Below are 18,883 nucleotides of genomic sequence, written 5' to 3'. Positions count from 1 at the left end.
CCCTTTCTGGTTACTTTCCTATTTTTTCCCCCTTATCTGCACTGCGTCCCCGCCCTGCCTCCCAGGCACAGCCGGAGCCGACAAGGAGCGTGGGGCGGCAGGTGCAGCACCGCCGCGCACCTGTCCCGTGTGCGCTCCGGGTCCAGCAGGGGGCGGCAGGCACCCTCTGCACGCCCGCCCCGCCCCCGGCCGGGAGGACCCCGAGGTGCGGGGGCGCGAGAGGGCGCGTCCAGCCCGCCCCGCGGGGTGCAAAGGCGGTGGCTGCCGCTTGCTGGCCGCCGGCTCAGACGCCCGCCCTACCTCGCCCCGCGCTCGCACCTCCTCCAATACCTGAGTGGGGAGCGGCGCGGCCTCCTCCCCCGCCCGCCCGCAACTCCGGCCGGGCCACTGCGACGCCGTCGCCGCGGGAGTAAAGGTCGCGCCGGCTGGGAGCGAGCCGGCCGCGGCGCCTCCAGGAAGCCGGCGGGCAGGTTGGGGAAAGGGACGAGAAACACACAAACTCTCGCCAACCCAGGAAGATGGCGCCAGGCGGGCCGGCCGCGGACTGAGACCCGCGGGGGCAGCAAGGAGCCGGGACCGCCGCCCGCCGGGGCACCAGCGAGAGTCGTCCGCCCGCGCGCGTCCTGACCCGGCCGGGCACGCGGGGTCATGTCGGTCAGCGAGCTCTACAGCCAGGTGAGTGCGGCCGCGCGCACAGGTGAGGGCGGCGGGGCGGGGTGGCATGCTGCGGGCCACCGCGGCCCTTGGGGGGCGCCTTCTCCTGCGGCTCCGGGGGTCAGAGGGTGGCCGGAGACACCCCTCAGCCTGCTCCCGGCAGCCGCCTTTGCGCCGCTAACTTCGGGTGGCGGAGAAAGTTTGCTGTTCCGGGAGCGCCCCGCACCGACCGGCCAAGGCTTGTGCCCCTGGTCCGGGCTGTTGCCCCCTCCCCGAAGCCCGGCCATCGCTTGCCTCCCCGGGGCTGTGCTCTTGCTGAGTCCCCGAACCTCGGGGGCGGCCCCGCCAGCTTCCAGCCGGTGCGAGGGGACAGCCTCCGCGGTGGCGCCCATCTGGATCAGGACGCCACCCAGGTGCTCTGCGGCGCGAACCCATAAGGGCGACCTTCTAATATTTCTAAGGCTTCCTTTCCTCCCGCATGCCACGTAGGGGGACCCCCCGAACTTGGGCGGCGCTCCGCCCCTTGAGCGGGGAGAGGAGGGGTCCCAACCTGGTGTCGGGGCGCGGCGGCCGGAGGGCGGAAGCTTCGCGGAAGGCACCAGGCGTTCCAGGGGTCTCTGGAGACCCGGAAGCTCGTTCACAGCACGCCAGGGAGGGGCTCTCCACGGCGGCCAGCTGGGTGGGAACGTGGAGGGCTTCAGCGACTGCGGGGAGGGGGTCGGCGTAAGGCCGAGCTAGGGGTGGTTTCCAGGATGCCTGCGAGGTTGCGATGCATGAGCAGGGCTCCTTGGTCGGAGTCGAGAACAGGTGCAGCAGGGCGGACACACCCGCTTCCATGGCACTCGCTGTGGTTAAGTTGGGGACCAGCCGCCACTTCCCCGAGCGCCCGCGGCCGAACAGCCCGAGCTCCCTAGGGACCCCTTTGGGTTTCGACTTGGCGCTGAGGGTTAGGGGGCCACAGGCCTTGAAGTATGCGCCCCTCCTCCACTCGTAAGTTTTGGACGTCCCTCCCTCGCCTGCCCGTTTGTCTTCTCCGTGGCCGAAAATGTTTGGCAGTGCCTGGTGCGCACTTCTGGGTGCACAGCGGTGTGTCGAGGGGTGGGCGTGGGGGTGTTGGGACTGCGGTTCCCAGGATCCTGGCTCCAGCCAGCAGGTCTGGGCGGAGGCGGAAGAGCCACTTCCGTGTCTTCACCTGGCAGGTCCTTGCAGCTGCCCCCAGCGTGGGCAAGACCTCCTGCTGGGTGGGCGAGTTTTCTAATTCCTCCTTCCTTTCGGAGGCGGGCAGGGGTGAACTAGAATGATGAGGTGGCCACAGAGGTTGTGCACTGGCTGGGGGTGATGGGGGCACAGCCGACTAGGACACTCAACTCCACCTGCACCAGGAGCCCCTGTCGGTGATCACAGATGAGAGGTAGCTGCTGAGAGAGGAGAGGGTGTGAGGTCTGAGCCGGGGTGTGTGTGGGGGTGGGGAAGTGAAATCTCTGCTGCTTCTGGCTTTGGAAAAGCACCCCACTCCGGTTACCCCTGGCAGGAGCTCTCAAGCTACGCTTTCTCAGTTTTCTTTGAAGCTGGTTATCACGGGAGGCTGGAAACCAGGGGTGCAGGGAACAATCTGAACTGGAGTGTAAAGCACTGAGCTTGGCCACACCAAAGTGCACGAAAATACCACCTGTACTCCAAGCCGAACAGTGACTCAGGTGGGTACACCTGCGGCGAATCATGAAGTCATGTGTTAGACAGTAACTAACCACTTCATTATATGAAGCGAAAGGACAACTGAATAAGCCTTTAATTTTTGGAGCCCCAGCCTTGAAAAATCAGAATATTGGATTGCTTTTAAAGACAACACTTTCAGAGGAAAACACTCAGTTTAAGTTTTAGTTAGAAGTGGGCGCATTGCATGCTGATTTAGGAATGCTGGACTGGTGAGAGTCTGAGCTGAGGTTGTAGTGTGCTTCTCTGGACTCAAGGGGCTGGACAAAGCTGTTCCACCAGGAAAAGGTCTCGGGAGGACACACAGAACAAACAAACAAAAAATGCAGCTTCACGAGTGTGAGGCTTTGGCCTAATCCAGAAAGTGTTATGAGAACCTGTCCCCAGGGCTGTGGGGCTCTGTGCCCTGCTCTGTTAATGGGTTTCTGGTCGTTAATCATTTTTAGCTTCACAAGTCTGAACTCGAGGTTTGTCTGTGGTCAATGCAGTAGCTTCCAGATTGTGTTTGGGCAGTCGCTTTTCTTTCTGGCAGAGTTCCTCACTCAGGCTTTTCCTGTGAGAAGCGGTGGTATTGTTTTCTAACCATTGTCTCACTTGCTAGGCTGGATTCGCAGTACGCACATGAATCATAAGGTGTTCAGGGAAAGTGTGCCAGCTGTTCAGATGCACTTTGTTTCCGGGGAGATGACTTGTTCTTTTTAGTGTATTATCAAAATAACCAAAGCTCCTTTTGTTTTTAACCTGCTAGAGGGCTTTTCTCACATCATGAACGCTAGTGCCAGGCACACACTTCAGTGCGTTATGCATGATGGAAAGAATTACCCCTTATACCAACGGCACTTTTTTATAAGGGGGACGGAAATTTTAAGGCCCTTTATTGGTTATACCTGTTGGAAGATGTTATTCTTGGAATGAGACACTTATTTCAGTGTATAAATTGACCAAGTATACACAGTTTCAGCTGAGAACTTAGTATGTTGGTCTATTCCTAGTTATCCAAGAAAAGACTTCTTCCTTGTCCCTCCCTCCAAGTCGCTGTTTTCTTGTTCTTTGTCACCTCAGTTCAACTGGCGGCTCCTGGGCTATGGGAATATTTTTTGGGGGAGTTGATCTTGATCCTCGGCAAAGGGCCCTTCCCATCAACAAAGGCACGCCGTTTTTGGAGGACCCAGCAGCTCAGCCGTGAGAAATCGCTTTCTTTGTACTGAGGTTTTTCGGGATGGGGAAAGAATCAGAGCCTGCCACACACCTGGAGGCCAGCTGCCACAGTGAGTCAGCTGCCTCCACACCCATGGGCGGGTGGAGCGGACCCTGGGCCCTCGTCCTGAGAGGCCCGTCTGTGGCAAGTGTTAGCACCTTGTTTCCACCCACAGGAAGGGACAGTATGGGCTAATCTGATTTGCGTAGGTCCCAGGAAGATGCCCAAATGCAAGGAAGCGTAGTGAGTATGACTTAATTACGATAAGTGCAGAAAATAGTCTGATTTTTAAAGTGTAAAATACATGATCTCTTCCTCAGGCTGAATAACACAAGTCTTCCGTAGAGAAGGGTTATTCTGGATGAAATTTTAAATAGCGCTCCTTTAAGTATTACTTTTTTCGGTACCAGTCTAGACAGCAGAGTGACTGAGAAATCACCAGACTGAAATCACTGCTTTGATCCTTTCCTGCGTGGTTTTGAATCGATAGGCGCTGCCTGAGCAGTAGATTTTGGGGGCTGCTGGGAGGTCGCTTTACTGTGTAGACCAGGGTGGCTTTGAACATGAGAGCCTTAGCTCTCAGGGCTGCAGTTTGGGGCTAGTCCTTTGGAACATGGAGCTTATGTGCTTTGGACTAGCATCCTTCAGCTGTCCCTGGCTTGTGCCTCAGGGGATGCGGGCCTCTCCCGAGCTCAGGCCTTTCTCCTCTGTAGCCACCACTCCCTTTTCTCTCCGCTCCCCCTTTCCGGGTGGGCCTATAAACTCTGCTGGTGGCCATCAGAACTTCGAAGTTTGCGTGAGTTTGTTACTCAGCTCACAGGGCCTGCTCTCTGTACACATGGAACAAGTGTGCCCTGTCCCCCCTTGTTGGTAGTTTTTTGTCATGTCCCATGTCCCAGCTAGGCTGAGGTCTGGAGAGCAGAGGCTGCACGGGACACTTTCGGGAGGGGGCTCACGGGACGGTGGAGCGGACCCTGGGTTCTCGTCACAAGAGGCACATGTGTGGCAAGTGTTAGTACCTTGTTTCCACCCTCAGGAAGGACTGTGTGTCCTCAGTGTGTGTGTTGTGCTGCCTTAGTAGGTGCTTATTTGGGAGGTTGTCCTGTAGGCACCCCTGAGCCCTTCTCCCTCAAGTCCCACTGGAACTTCCTTATGGCCACTTGCTGATGCCAGGTCTCCCCACTTGGGCCTCTTAGAGAGCTTGCCTTTAGCTGTTAGCTTCTTCCCAATTTGTGCTCCTCATATTGCGTTTCATCAGCTACAGCGCAGTTACCCATCAGAAGGCTTTCTGACAGCCCGGGTCTGGTTGGAGTCTAAGTATGTTATTGCACTTTTGTTTGCAAAGACGGCGTTCTCTTTCTGTCAGAGGATCAAGTGGAAACTAACCAGACTTCCCAAATGCTGGCAAGATGAAAAAAATATTGCCGTTTTTTGTGGTACGGCTCAGCTATAAACTACACTGCTTACAATATAGGGTCCAAACACCGCCTTCCCTAAGTGAGAGTGTATTTGTCAGAACACATCTGGGATTGTCGAGGCAACCCTGTTCGGGTTTGAGCTAGTCGTTGACTTTGTTTTGTAATTCACTGGGTCCCCAGCAGCCACACGGAAAAGCAGCCCACTTAGGGAGAGTGGAACTTGAGCTCTGGCGTCCTTGTCTGCGCAAACACGCCTTGCATCTTCACCGGGCAGCAGAACCTAAATATGCAAAGTTACCTGACTGGGCGGCATCCCCGTGTGTCCCGGGAGGAGGGCACACGCTTCTGGTTAAAGGCACTTTGGAGAAGCGGCGACAAGGTGGGCCGCAGCAGTGAGGGGAGACTTCAGAACACAGACAACACCAAACACGTTGCTGCCCCAGCGGCAGGCCACCAAGGCGCAGGGGAGAGAGGCTCCCACTTGGCCTGGCCCCCCCTCCCCACCTTAGCACCGACTCCCTGGGGGAAGAGCAAGAGCAGTTTGAAAGAAGATTTAAATTTAAACTGTGCTTTCTGTCTCTTGCTACAGCTTTAAAGGAAAATTAAAAAGCATTTTTCACAATGTTCCCTTTTTTGTTAATTTGTATGATAATTGAAACAACTCATACAATGCGGGAAAGGCAAAACCTCTTCCCAGAAACAGCTACTGTCACCCACTTACATGGTCCCTAAACCTGGGACGTCCTTGGGGTGGGGGTGGGGGTGGGGGGTGGAGTCACACGTGGCTGCCCAGCACTTGAGATGAGGCCGCCCCAGTGCGGGAGAGCTGGAGGAGTAACGTAGCAGACTTCCGAGACTCGGTGCAGGCGTGCGTGTGAAACGGCTTACTCGTACTTTTTAAATACTGATTAACTGTTGAAGTGGTATAATATTTTGGATGTATTGAGCTAACATACTTTATTTGACTCACCTATGTTTAACCCGACTACTAGAAAATTTAAAATTTCACACGTGTTNATCCCCGCGTGTCCTGGGAGGAGGGCACACGCTTCTGGTTAAAGGCACTTTGGAGAAGCGGCGACAAGGTGGGCCGCAGCAGTGAGGGGAGACTTCAGAACACAGACAACACCAAACACGTTGCTGCCCCAGCGGCAGGCCACCAAGGCGCAGGGGAGAGAGGCTCCCACTTGGCCTGGCCCCCCCTCCCCACCTTAGCACCGACTCCCTGGGGGAAGAGCAAGAGCAGTTTGAAAGAAGATTTAAATTTAAACTGTGCTTTCTGTCTCTTGCTACAGCTTTAAAGGAAAATTAAAAAGCATTTTTCACAATGTTCCCTTTTTTGTTAATTTGTATGATAATTGAAACAACTCATACAATGCGGGAAAGGCAAAACCTCTTCCCAGAAACAGCTACTGTCACCCACTTACATGGTCCCTGAACCTGGGACGTCCTTGGGGTGGGGGTGGGGGTGGGGGGTGGAGTCACACGTGGCTGCCCAGCACTTGAGATGAGGCCACCCCAGTGCGGGAGAGCTGGAGGAGTAACGTAGCGGACTTCCGAGACTCGGTGCAGGCGTGCGTGTGAAACGGCTTACTCGTACTTTTTAAATACTGATTAACTGTTGAAGTGGTATAATATTTCGGATGTATTGAGCTAACATACTTTATTTGACTCACCTATGTTTAACCCGACTACTAGGAAATTTAAAATTTCACACGTGTTTCGCCCGACTTCTGTTGGATAGAACCGCTTTACACTTAGGCACGACGGAACACATACCTAAAACCAGGCGGAATCACGTGTGCTATCACTCTGCGTCTTAACCTACTGTGGCTTTTTCCCCCTGTTGCATATGAAGGTAACCTCACCATTGTAAGGCCTGCATAATATGGTGTTATCTGGCTGTGCCGTGGTGTTTTAACTGTTTCCATTTTGATAAGTACTTAATTGGTTCCAGGTTTTTGACGTGAAAAGTGTTGCAAACAATCTTGGAGCCTCTTTCAATTATTTCCTCAGGAAAAGTTGCTGAAGGCAGACCTGCCGGTGTTCACGTTGACAGTCCTCATTAATGTGGCCCGCAGCCTCCAGAAGAGAGCTGGCTGGGAGTCCCCATCCCCGCCCCCACCCTCCTATTGGGCGTTGTTCCTGTCTGTCAGCCACGTTTCCTTTTCGATTGAAAGTTGATTTTCATTGGATAGTTTGGAACATCTTTTCATATGCTTGGTGTTTTCATTCATAAGTGTTTTTTTTTGTATTTTCTGTATTAAAAGGCATTATAGCTTAGTTTTTCTTCATTAAATGATTATATTTTAGAGCTAGGCAGTCATGGAAATCAGAATATTCAGGAAAAAAGCATAAATATGTGTTAAATAAGGCACCTGGGCCTGTGCTTTCCCACCTGTGTCTGAGCTCACACCCCTCTGAGCTCACACCCCTCTGAGCTCAAACACTGGCCACTGTGACTCAGGCACGCTGTCCTCCTGTTTACAGATGAAGAGGCCTCAGGCTGAGGTGACTCACCCAAAGCTGCAGTCCTCGCAGGCGGTGGAGCAGGGCCTCACCGCGGGGGTCTGGCCGAGGGCCTGGCTGACCTCTCTGCTCTGCCGCCTCCCATGAGGTCCTGTCCCACTGGCGGTGGGTACGGAACATCATTTGTGCGTAGAAAGTACCCATCTCCACACTCAGCCCCATGGCATTCTGATGCTTCTTAAAATGTGTCCCAAACATAGGCAAAACCCTTGTTTTTGGCTTTTCTTAGGCCACGTAGGCCCCCAGAGAGGTTCACATCTTCCAAAAGGGCTGCAGGGAACCAAAGAGATGTACGGGAAACTTGAGCAGTGTAAAATTGTTTGTCAGTTTAACCATCCTCACACACTAGGACATGGTCTGCTTTCCGCCTGCTTTGCCTGACGCCATCTCCCCCTGAAAACGTCACAGTGAGAGCCTTCTCTTTCCTGCCACACTTGACGTCTGGTGGGCACTTGTCCCCTTTGAAGCTGTGAGCAGAGAAGCAGATCTGATCCTCCTGGTGGCCCTCGCCCAGCCGCCCCTTTAGTTAGAGGTCTTCACCTTTACAGGTGTGTCCTGCTCACCGCCTGTTGACTAGGCACGTGTTTGCTGGAACATGAGGTCCCCTCCTCACTCAGGCGGCCTTCTACAGGGCTCGGCAGAAATAAAGCCTGCTACAGTGGGGTCGGTAGGGTAATAATCTGGGTGCAATAATTTATCGTTTTAACCTGAACATGTCACCTAACATGTCACATGGTGTGTTTGAATGTGATACTATGTTACAGAATTACATACTTATGATTTTGTAACAAAAGCTTTTGTAATAAAGGGGAGCATTATTTGTGCCAGACCCTGTATCTCTGATCACCAAGTTAATGGCTCATAATGTTCCTCTTACTACCACTTATTCCGGGACTTTTAAATTGTTGGCCTTCTTTGAGTAGTTCTCATAGTGACACAGGCCTGGTAGGCTTTTCTCTCCTTTGCAGAAGACGCCCGTCATGAGAAGTTACTGATTTTTTCCCCCCAGACAGCTTTTGCCATTATAAAATTCAAACGCATTGTGACATGAAATCCTTAGAGTAATGAGAAAATCCAGATGCCTCTGTATGGGATTCAAAGACTTGGTTGACAATCTCCTTGGCACTGAGGAGTTCAGGGCCCCTGGCTTAGAAACCAGCCTTTACAAGAAAAAGCTAGTGGGCAGCAGAGTGCCGGGCCCGTTTGTGCCGTGAGCTGGGTGCTGCGCGTCTTTGGGATGAAAAGGGACGATATTTGAACTGGCAGATTGTCCCGTATTCAACTATCGACTTTGTGTGCCCTGGCCATTCACTTTGGACTCTGGTTCAACTGATTTTTAAAAAATTCTTACTGGAGAATGTCTTTTTATTAATTTTTAGAGGGAAGAAAGGGTGGGGAGAGGGAGGGAGGGAGAAAGAAACATCAACTGGTTGCCTCCCACAGGCACCCTGACTGGGAATCGAATCCACAACCTTTTGGTGTACAGGACTATGCTCCAACTAACGTAGCCACCTGGTCAGGGCTGGCTCTACTTCTTTCTGCTGACTCCCCATCCACACCCCAGTGCAGGTCCCACCAAAGACGTGAGGTGTGCTCTGAGTCTGCTACCTGCCTTCATGCAGTGCCAGAGTCACTTAAGCTGCCCTGGAGACCAGTACGTACAGAGTAAAACAACTTTTGTGAATTTCCGAAATCAGCGCTGTAAACAGTATTGTACGTGGATGTATGTGTGATGAGCCTGAGAGGGGACTCGGGGGACGGAAGCTGGGCCAGCTGTCCCCAGGGAGGGTGCTCCGTGGGCATTCATTTTACGACTGCGCTACCTCGAGCACTTACGCATCCGAAAGAGGGGCTCTGTGGAAAACGGGATGGGTTGGTTACAAGGCCACGTTTGTAGAAGCTCTGAGATTTTCTGATTCTCCGTTTTGCTTTGTGTGTGCATAGAGTCGATGGGTGAACATGTAGATTCACAGAACTGCTCTCACTGAAGGTGTCGGTTCAGCCTCACCCATACCCCTCCCAGTTTCTCAGACACGGTTTGCCTACTGTGGAAACTCAGTCAGTGCCACTGAACTGGTTTAAAGCCCACCTGTGCTCCCCCCCATTTCTGGGCCATGTGCTTGGAGGGAAGGGTCTTTTCCCCCCATTAAGGAACCACCCTTACTGTGACATGATCGTCTGTCATTTTGGCTCGGCTTCTGGCTAGAGCACCCATGGGAGGCCTGTCTGTTCCCCCAGCACGTGCCTGAATCTGTAGGCAGCGAAGCCCCTGTCAGGAGGTAAGTAAATGTTTTCCTCTCTCATTTCTTAGCCCGAAGGCTTAGCACAAGGTTTGAACGTGGAGTAACAGCAAGCTAACATTTGTGGGTGTGAAAGCTGCCGTAACAGCCTTCTCTTTGAAGAGCCTACTTTTACAAATAACTTTGAATACACATACATTTTTTTGCACTTCCTTCCTCAGGTTATCATCATTTACATTAAATGCATAATCTGCTTTTAGTTTTCCCCAGTTAACTCACAAGGTTTTATCAGCAGTCTCATCAGGACTCGTGGGTACTTGCGTGGTTTGGAGGGGGCAGATATGGTCCTCCCAACTCCCGTGAGATCAGACTAAGCGGGGCTTTCAAAAGAGAACGGTGAGTCCGGGAAAGAAAAAACAGATCCGGTCTGTTCCAGTTGCCTTCCCTCCCACAGGGGGCACGGTAATGCTCCTTATAATTTTCATCTGAAGATTCAGACCTTCTTGTGGTCATTAGAAGCCACCCAAAGTGGTCATTGCCCAGCCACCCAAAGTGTGGGCACCTTCTTATGGGGAAGCAGGTGCCACAGCTGCCACCTGAGGCCGACAGGAAGAGCCCGTCTCCTCAGGGGCGTCCTTTGACCTTGAGTTCTTCCAATCCAGTGGTTCATTTGTTGTAGGGAGAAGCATTAAGGAGGTGTTAGTACATTAAAAGGAGGTAAATTGCTTTATCTCGTCTCATTAGATTTAATCACATTCTCAATATGCCTATACTCACTAATGAGGGCTAATGTTAATTTGTGAAATAAGGGAAATGAATGTCTCCTCAGCCAGAAACTAGTCTTTCTTTGCTCTCAAGCTGCTAGCTCTTTTTAGTTGCCAGTTTGTTGGGCGTGTGCATGTGACTGTGTGACAGCTGTGTGCACCGGAGTGATGAGCCCGCCCCTAAAGTGCCGTCAGAGGTATGCAGCGCAGCCTCGGTTCTCGAACATAATTTGTTCTGGACAACTGTTCAAGACACAGTCTGTTCAAAAATTGACCCACTTTTTCATCACCTGAGAGGTGCACGACTGGTCATACAGGCATTAGCATGTTGTCAGGTACAAAACCGATACAATTTTTCTGTGAACAGCTGGATTGAAAATCGAATTGTTAGAGAACCAAGGTTTGACTGTGTAGCGAACGTGCTAGACCCTGCCCATCTCAACAAATGCTGCTTCTTCCAGGGTGGCCTCAGAGGCCGAGGGGTGGGGATACTGGAGTCCAACATTTCCTGCTCTGAAACTGGCTTTAGAGCGGATGGTGGATACCTTGTTTCCTTTGTGTAGTGGTGATACTTTATGCCTGGGAGGTAGGCTTTCTGTGCTGGGAGTAGCCAAAAGTTATTCAAAGAACCAAGCTGGTTGAGTTATGGGGGGGACTCACGGACACATTTCTGTTATAGACCAAGTGTCGCTGCCAGGCACTGCCCCCAGTTTTGTGTGTCCTCTTACTAGTTGTCATCCTGGTGCGGAGGAAGGGTTACAGTCAAGCCTAGAATGCTCTCAGTGACCCATCAGTGTGAGCTCTCCGGCCGTCAGGGACACGAGTGTTTGAAAGTAGCAGTTCTGGCCTGTTTGCTTAAAAACCTAAAGGCTCACAGAATTTTATAATTATACTGATGTATGGTCCTATATATATACATATATATATATATGTATATATATACATACATATATATACATATATACACACACATATATATGTGTGTGTATGTATATGTATATGTATATTAATATAATTAGTGTGTGAGAATATAATTGCCTAAATGTTATGGCAGTTTTTTTAAAAGATTTTATTTATTTATAGGAGGGGAGGGAGGGAGAAAGAGAGGGAGAGAAACATTAATGTTTGGTTGCCTCTTGTGCACCCCCTACTGGAGACCTNGCACTGCCCCCAGTTTTGTGTGTCCTCTTACTACTTGTCATCCTGATGCGGAGGAAGGGTTACAGTCAAGCCTAGAATGCTCTCAGTGACCCATCAGTGTGAGCTCTCCGGCCGTCAGGGACACGAGTGTTTGAAAGTAGCAGTTCTGGCCTGTTTGCTTAAAAACCTAAAGGCTCACAGAATTTTATAATTATACTGATGTATGGTCCTATATATATATATATATATATATATATATATATATACATACATACATGTCCTATATATATGTATATGTATATATGTATATGTGTATATGTATACATATATACATATATATACACACATATATATGTGTGTGTATGTATATGTATATTAATATAATTAGTGTGTGAGAATATAATTGCCTAAATGTTATGGCAGTTTTTTAAAAGATTTTATTTATTTATAGAGGGGGGAGGGAGGGAGAAAGAGAGGGAGAGAAACATTAATGTTTGGTTGCCTCTTGTGCACCCCCTACTGGAGACCTGGCCCACAACCCAGGCATGTGCCCCGACTGGGAATCGAACTGGAGACCCTTTGGTTCACAGGCTGGTGCTCAGTCCACTGAGCCATACCAGCCAGGGCTATTATGACAGGTTTAATAGCATTAATAAATATCTACTGGTTGAACACTCAAACAGAGAGTTTATTCTACCTAACGTCCTATAATGCTCTTTTGAGGGCAGATGGAAGGGTGCTCTTCATTTGTTCTTTCCCCTGTAATGTTAGTGATTGAATAGAAGATGAAAGGAGGGTGGAATAGCATTATTCACAGTAGCCCAAAGTTGGGGTAGCCACCCAGTACCCATCACGTGCTAATGGGTAAGCGAGGTGTGGTCTGTCCTTGCAGTGAAATGTTACTTAGCGTTAATGAGAGGGAAGTTCGGCAAATGCTACCACATGGCCGAACCTTGAGGACATGGTGCTCAGTGAAGTGAGCCAGTCGCCACAGGACAGCGATTGAGCGATTCCACATTCCACTTAGGTGAGGTATCTGGAGGAGTCAGAGTCGTAGGGGTGGAGAGCGGAATGCTGGTCATGGGAGGAGGGGAGTGTAGGGCACTGCCATTTAGTGGGGTACAGAGTTCTATTTTTGCAAGAGAAGGAGTTCTGGAGACGGCTGGGGGGATGCCTGCCCAACGCTGTGTGTGGGATTTGATGCCACTGAGCTGTACACTTAAAAACAGTTAAGATGGTAAATTGTATAGTGTACATTGTACCACAATTTAAAAAAATTAAACTCTGGGAGGAGGGGGAAACTCCAGAGGTTATAAAAGCTTAACCTTTGGACTAGGGAGATGGAGTACTGGTTTCCCCTTCTGTCAGCTGTGCAACCTTAGGCACCTGCTTAACAACCTCCAGGCTTCATTTGGTTACCTGTGGAACACGGTAGGGAGCTAGTACAACCCTCGGGCTTACTGATGAGAGGAAAGGACAACCTGTGAGGTGTACTAACTGTCGCTGCCCATCCTGTTGCTAGGAGAAGGTCTCGTCCTTGGAGAACCACAGTCCAGCGTAGGGCACTGTGGGGGCTGGGGAAAGGGTCCAGGTGCTGATCCACCAGCTGCAGCAGCTTCTCCCTGCGGACGGCTAGCCTCAGACTGGCCCCTCCTACCTAGTGAAGTCACCAGCCTGGATGCAGGAGCTTTAGGGCTGTACACATGTTCTTCCTTTTTCAGGTCTGGGGAAGAAAGGGACAAAAGGTGGATTACGGTCCTGTCTTTGAGGACCAATATCCTCTCAAATCTTTATTCCCAGAGCTTCAGCCCCGACTGACCCATCAGTTCCCACTGTGGGACCACCCTTACTTTGTACTGAGAGGAAGAGCATCCCACCTTGATACCACGAACAGATGAGCATGTCTGCCTATAGCCCTTCCAGCACTTGGCGGACTTGGCTCTTTTGGTTGCAAGGGTGTTTCAAGATGTGGGCTCTATCCTAAGGATGCTCTCTCAGGGACCAGGCTTGGCTGGTCTGTGTGAACAACCTGGCTTACCAGGCTGGCACAATGGTCGGGGACTGGGAAGGTGCCTGTGACCTCCGAGACTTTAGGGACCAGGTGATCCTGCCAACAGCAGAGATCGTTTCCTCCCATGCCAGCGCCGTCAGTGTGATGGAGTTACTCTTGGTTCTGCTCATTTTCTGTCTTCTCACCAAGCCTTTCTGAATCTCCAATTCCAGTTTAGATTAGTCTCCGTCATTGCTCCTGTGTCACTAAGAAGAAAAGCTCTAATGCTTTTGCAAAGGGCAGTCTCTTGATTGGCTGCTCCCAGGCAGGTACACCTGGTGCAGGTAGCTTTGGCCATCTGACCCCAAGGAACTTCCCAGTTTGGCTCAGTCACTGGGAACCAGGTGCTTTCCCCAGCGGAGACTGTGGGGGCTGCAGGCACTGGAGCCCTGGTTTTCCCACGTTGGGGTGCGTTAGAGCTAGGGAGAATACAGGTGTGGTGTTCACCCCCGTGGAGCAGGATTTGGGAGGCCTGTGCTGGACCTGCTGTCATTTCTTGCTAGATCCTGGTCAGCTTTGGTCCTTGCAGCCTTCTGCTGAGTTTCTAATCTGGTTTTTGATCACGATCAATCCCCACCTTGGATTCTGGGGATGGTTTCCATGGCTACCTTGCTCTCACACCTTATAAACAATGCTGGGACATGGGCCTTAGCATCTGCTATTGCAAATAGACCAGTAATAAACTTTTTCTTCTGCTGCTGAAAGTGTCCTAGGTCCTCTCCTTTTTGTTCCACTTGCTTCCTCCACTTCCACGCTCTCCGCACATTCTTTACCCTTTGGTAACCCACCCTTAATCAAGTCTCTAGGGATTGCCCACTGTTAATATTCCTGCAGTCCGACTGGCAGTGTGAAACCAGACTCCACTCAGAGAGCTGCTGGGGTTACACAACACTCAGCCACGCAGAGCGGCCTTTACTGAATGGGACAGATGCTGAGGGTGTCAGTCTGTGCTGTGCTCACTTGCAACATGAACCGTCTCAGAAATCAGAAACTGCCTAAGTGCTGGCCAAAGAGCAGTGATGCCAGGGGGGGCCATAAGTAACACCCGCAGCCCCGGGCTGGTAGCCTATGTCTGAAACAATGTGAAACAACGTAGCGAAGTGCCACTGTTTTGCACTCGATCCTATTCAATAAGTCAACTCTTGGCTTGACACTGAAATTTAAACTCTCACCTTATGCTGCTTGTGCTTTGCCAGAGGCCAGTGGCTGCACTTCCCCGCAGAGCTATATTTATGCATCTCAAGTTTTTAACGTTAAGTTAACCATACAAGGCAGGTGCCTTAAGAAACCATAATTTTTCACCGACGTTGGTAAACAGTGGTTTGTCGGAGCTAGTTCACTGCGTCCGGGTGGGAGAGTTCGATGGTTTTCAGTGACAGATGCATGTGGTGATTTAAGTGTTACCTGGGTGGGAAGGAGCACTGACTCTGCTCTGTGCCGAGTCGGGCCGTGAACTCTGAGGTGAGCCCTCTTTGCTGAGAACTCCGACTGCAGCTGATGGTGCGTGCTGGGACCACCCCCACCCACCACTGAAACGTCTGCCAGTCTTGGCCTCCAAGGGGGTGGGCAATGCGGTGTCATAGACACAAATACGTGAGAATCTTCTTGATGTCAGGCTCAGCACTGGACACAAAAGGCACGTGAGACAATAGTTCTCGCTAAGGAACTCAGTTATGTTCAGTGTGTAAGTGCATCTGGGGGGTTGAGGCATTTTACCAAGACAAGGAGCATGGTGTGGCGTGGGCCCCTCCAGAAGACTGATGTTGAGGGTCGTTGTCTGTCACAGGTGCTCTGAAGAGAACAGAACACTAGCCTGGAACAAAGTCTCACCTTTGGCTCCCGTCAGCCCCTCAGGGTGCTCTTCTATCTCCTGCCTCTGAGTGTGGAGGACAGTAGGTCCCCCCCGTGTAGCACTGCACTTCAGTGGGGGTGACGAAGGTCACAGTCAAATCACCCCAGGGGCTTCCACCCTCCAGATCCATTCCCTCCTCTGAGCTCTCTGCAGGGGCCCACTAGGATGGGAGTCCCATGTGTTCTAGGGAACTGCCTTTCCGCCTCCAGCCTTGGGGACTGGGGGCTTGTGCAGGATGGGCTGTGGGGGCAGCCACCCGGTTGGATGGGCCGGGTAGGGGGTCTGCACAGCCCTGCGTGACGGCAAAGGCATCAAAGAGTGGTTCCCCGAAAACACGGCGCCATTTGAGCAGGAAGGCCGAGATGGGAGGACGTAAAAACCCAAACAGAATGTTTATGAGCGGTTATTAGTTTGTTTACTCAACCCTCTTGTTTTAAAAAATGCCTTCCTCTAGAGCATGAACATCCAGTAACACCCGGGACTGAACGAGTGTCTACATGGACCTTTCTGGCTGCCTCCGCACCCTGAGCCGCACATTTGTCTTCCCGTGTACCCCTTTGCTGCCCCTTATTCTTGAAAACCAAGTTAATTTAGCATCAACTTTTTTTTTCCAAAATGGACTTGTTTCCATAAAATTGGGATGATCTCGATTTATCTGATCATTTTAGTTTTACTGCTTTGACATTGTTTTAAATGGGTATCATAGGAAGTTCTCTCAAAGCGTGATGTTCATAATCTCCCTTATAAAATAGCTTTTTTGTATCTTTATCTGAAATGAGGATGTTAACAGTGGCTTGTCTGCTGCTGGTGCACTGACATGATTTAAGGTGACTTCAGATGTAACCAGAAATACACAGACCAGGAACCCGTGCCAATAATTTTTTCACCTGGGATGATAAATGGCAATCATAAGAGTGCACTGTTGTCTTACAAGCCCAAAAAATTGTAGTTGCTTAAATTATTCCAGGCATTCGAAAAGGATAGTGATATCAATTTTATGTATTATAATAAGATTGCTATCACATTAACCTCCTTATGACCTCATTTTATTTTATTTTTTTAAATCAAGGCAATGACTTGCAAAAGTGAGACTTCAGAACATAAGTTTTGCAAAGTTCTTTGGATGAACTGTGCCCAGTGAGGGCTCTCTGTTGGCCACAATAAAGTATTGGTCTAGATTGAGGACCAGCTGTGGAGGAGATGTTGAACTTGACTCGAAGGCAGACGTCCTTTGAAGAGATCTGAGTAACAGCGGCACTTTCTCCAGCCTCAGGGATGCATTTAAATGTCAGGAAAGATGCTGTGTATAGTAGGCAAAAGCAAACAATCCACAAGAAACCAGCCAACCAAAAAATAAAATCATTTCCACTGCTTCCAGACTACGCCCTGGGGGGAGGAGGGGGAACCTGCTGGCTTAGGCAGTTCTGAGCCTCTTGGTGTGAGAGCGTCCCCCTGTGATCGTGGACAACAGAAAGGGTTTTCAAGGAGAATTTTGGTGCAGCATGGACTTCTGCTTTATTACTGACTGTAGAGTCGAGCCCCCACGCCTCCCAAGATGTGACTGCAGTCAGCTGTGTCCTCCTGTTGCTGACACCCTGGAGGGGTCTCAGTAGATGGAGCTCAGCCAGAGGTGGGTCTGGAGCAGGAAATGCCTGGAAACTGGAGCATCTGAGGAGCAGCTGGGGGCCCAGGACTTGGAGTCCAGAGTGAAGGAGACCTGATTATGGAATACCGCAGGGCCGTCACGCGGAGTTCCTGTCCCCACTCTGGGTTCTCCCCAAGCTCAGAGTGATCCCCAGTGGTCTGAGTTGCAGGAGGTGGGCGGGGCTTGCTGTGCAGGAGCACTGGGCTGCACTGGGCTGATCAGTGCTCCCCGCCCCCCCCTCCCTTGAAGTGGTGGGCGGGGCCTCCTGGTGCAGAAGGAGGGCTTCATCTTCGAAGGTGCCTGAGAGCACTGGGCACCATCCAGTGAGGATGCGGCGGGGAAGTGACTTAGAATGGGAATGTGACCCCTCTGACCTTGAAACTTCTTGCCCACTTGAAAGGTGGCCAGGCATGACTTGGGGAAGAAAAATACAAAATTAGGGTGAAAAGGAATAATTTCAAGTGAACAGTAAAAGAGGGAAGGGGTACACCATTTTGTTGTTGAGCTTCTGCTGGTCTATGAAAGGAAACAGAAATTGATTCGTAGTTTTTGCCGCTTCTTAGAGAAGCAGGCGTCCAACTCACTTGGAATTTATTCTAGGAATGGGAATTACAAAGCTTTATTGATTCGGCATAAGCTAGTTTAAAATGCTTTAGTCCCGTGTTTGGCGGTGGCTGTTTGTGGCAGCGGTGGCTGTTTGTGGCAGCGTAAAAGGACCAGCTGTTACCTTTCTCGTGGGACGAAGCTGAAGCTGCGTGTAGGTTGCTGGTTTGGGCGCAGACAGAGAGGAATGGGAATGGAGATGAGAGAGGAAGGGCGCTCCAGGGGCTGGCTAGACCTGGTTTGCCTTTCTGTAGACACCAGGCCCTACGGGGAGCTAATGATTGAGCCTCAGAGCAAGCAGTCATCAGTGAGCGGTCCAGGAGGTGCTCGTGTCCTCTCGTGCTGGCTGGCTGCTGACTCCCCTGCCCGGCCATCGCTCTGCTTGTCACTTGAGAGGATCCCTGGCATAAGGTGTGTCCTTCTAGGTGCAGGGCCTGGTGCCTGAGGTCAGACCCCTTCCGACATTGCAGCTTGTCTGCCCTAGGAAAATCACAGGCACCCTATGCAAAGCGCTTGCATAGTCAAATGAAAGAAATGCTGCATTTTCCTCTTCACACACGCGCCTCAGTGTCTGTGACTGTCCTGCTGCCTGCCCCGGCCCCTGATTTTGGCCATTTGTGAAGGGAGAAGCAGCTCTGAAGAAACCCACAGTGGGTTAGCTTCTGCTTTTTCCCCCTCCAGAAAACATCAGCTCTTTATTCTTACAGCAGGATCCTGTGTGTTTGATATGCACTCTATGCTTTACAAGCTGTGCTCCGTTTAGCTGTTTTCTGGTTCATGAGAGCCCTCGGGGGCGGGGAGACAAAGGAGCTGACGCTGGACTGCGAAGGAGCACGCTCAGACTCACTCTGTGGTGCCCGGTGGCACCCCGGATTAGCATCGTGGGCTGAGGGGAGTGGGAAGGACCATCTCCCGAGTCCTTGCTCTGTGTGTGTGTTTTCCCGGATACTCAGTAGCTGGTTCTATCTGATGGGTTTAAGTCCCGTGTCACTGGTTGTGTTACTGTGTTTACTTTTCCAGTTTCCAGTCTGGTCGGGCTACGCCCCAGGAGTGAGCACTGATCTGCCACACGTGTCA

At 51.2% G+C, this 18,883-nt stretch overlaps 1 protein-coding gene across 2 annotated transcripts in view; it reads left to right on the top strand.

Annotated features, from left to right (window-relative positions):
* Nucleotides 1–244: 244 nt before the first annotated feature.
* Nucleotides 245–18,883, top strand: part of MYO5B (myosin VB) — a 254,815-nt gene continuing 236,176 nt past the window's right edge. The window contains exon 1 of one of the 2 annotated variants that reach the window (XM_037034115.1): nucleotides 245–675. In XM_037034115.1, coding sequence (XP_036890010.1) covers nucleotides 649–675 — 27 coding nt within the window. In that variant the 5' untranslated portion in view covers nucleotides 245–648. The remainder of the gene's footprint in view (nucleotides 676–18,883) is intronic. The other variant, XM_037034116.1, reaches the window with a different exon arrangement.

The sequence above is a fragment of the Sturnira hondurensis genome, unplaced genomic scaffold (genome assembly GCF_014824575.4).
Source record: "Sturnira hondurensis isolate 20B ecotype Veracruz unplaced genomic scaffold, ASM1482457v3 Scaffold0001872, whole genome shotgun sequence".
NCBI classification, from domain to species: Eukaryota; Metazoa; Chordata; class Mammalia; order Chiroptera; family Phyllostomidae; genus Sturnira; species Sturnira hondurensis.
This window is presented reverse-complemented; position numbering and strand designations above follow the sequence as displayed.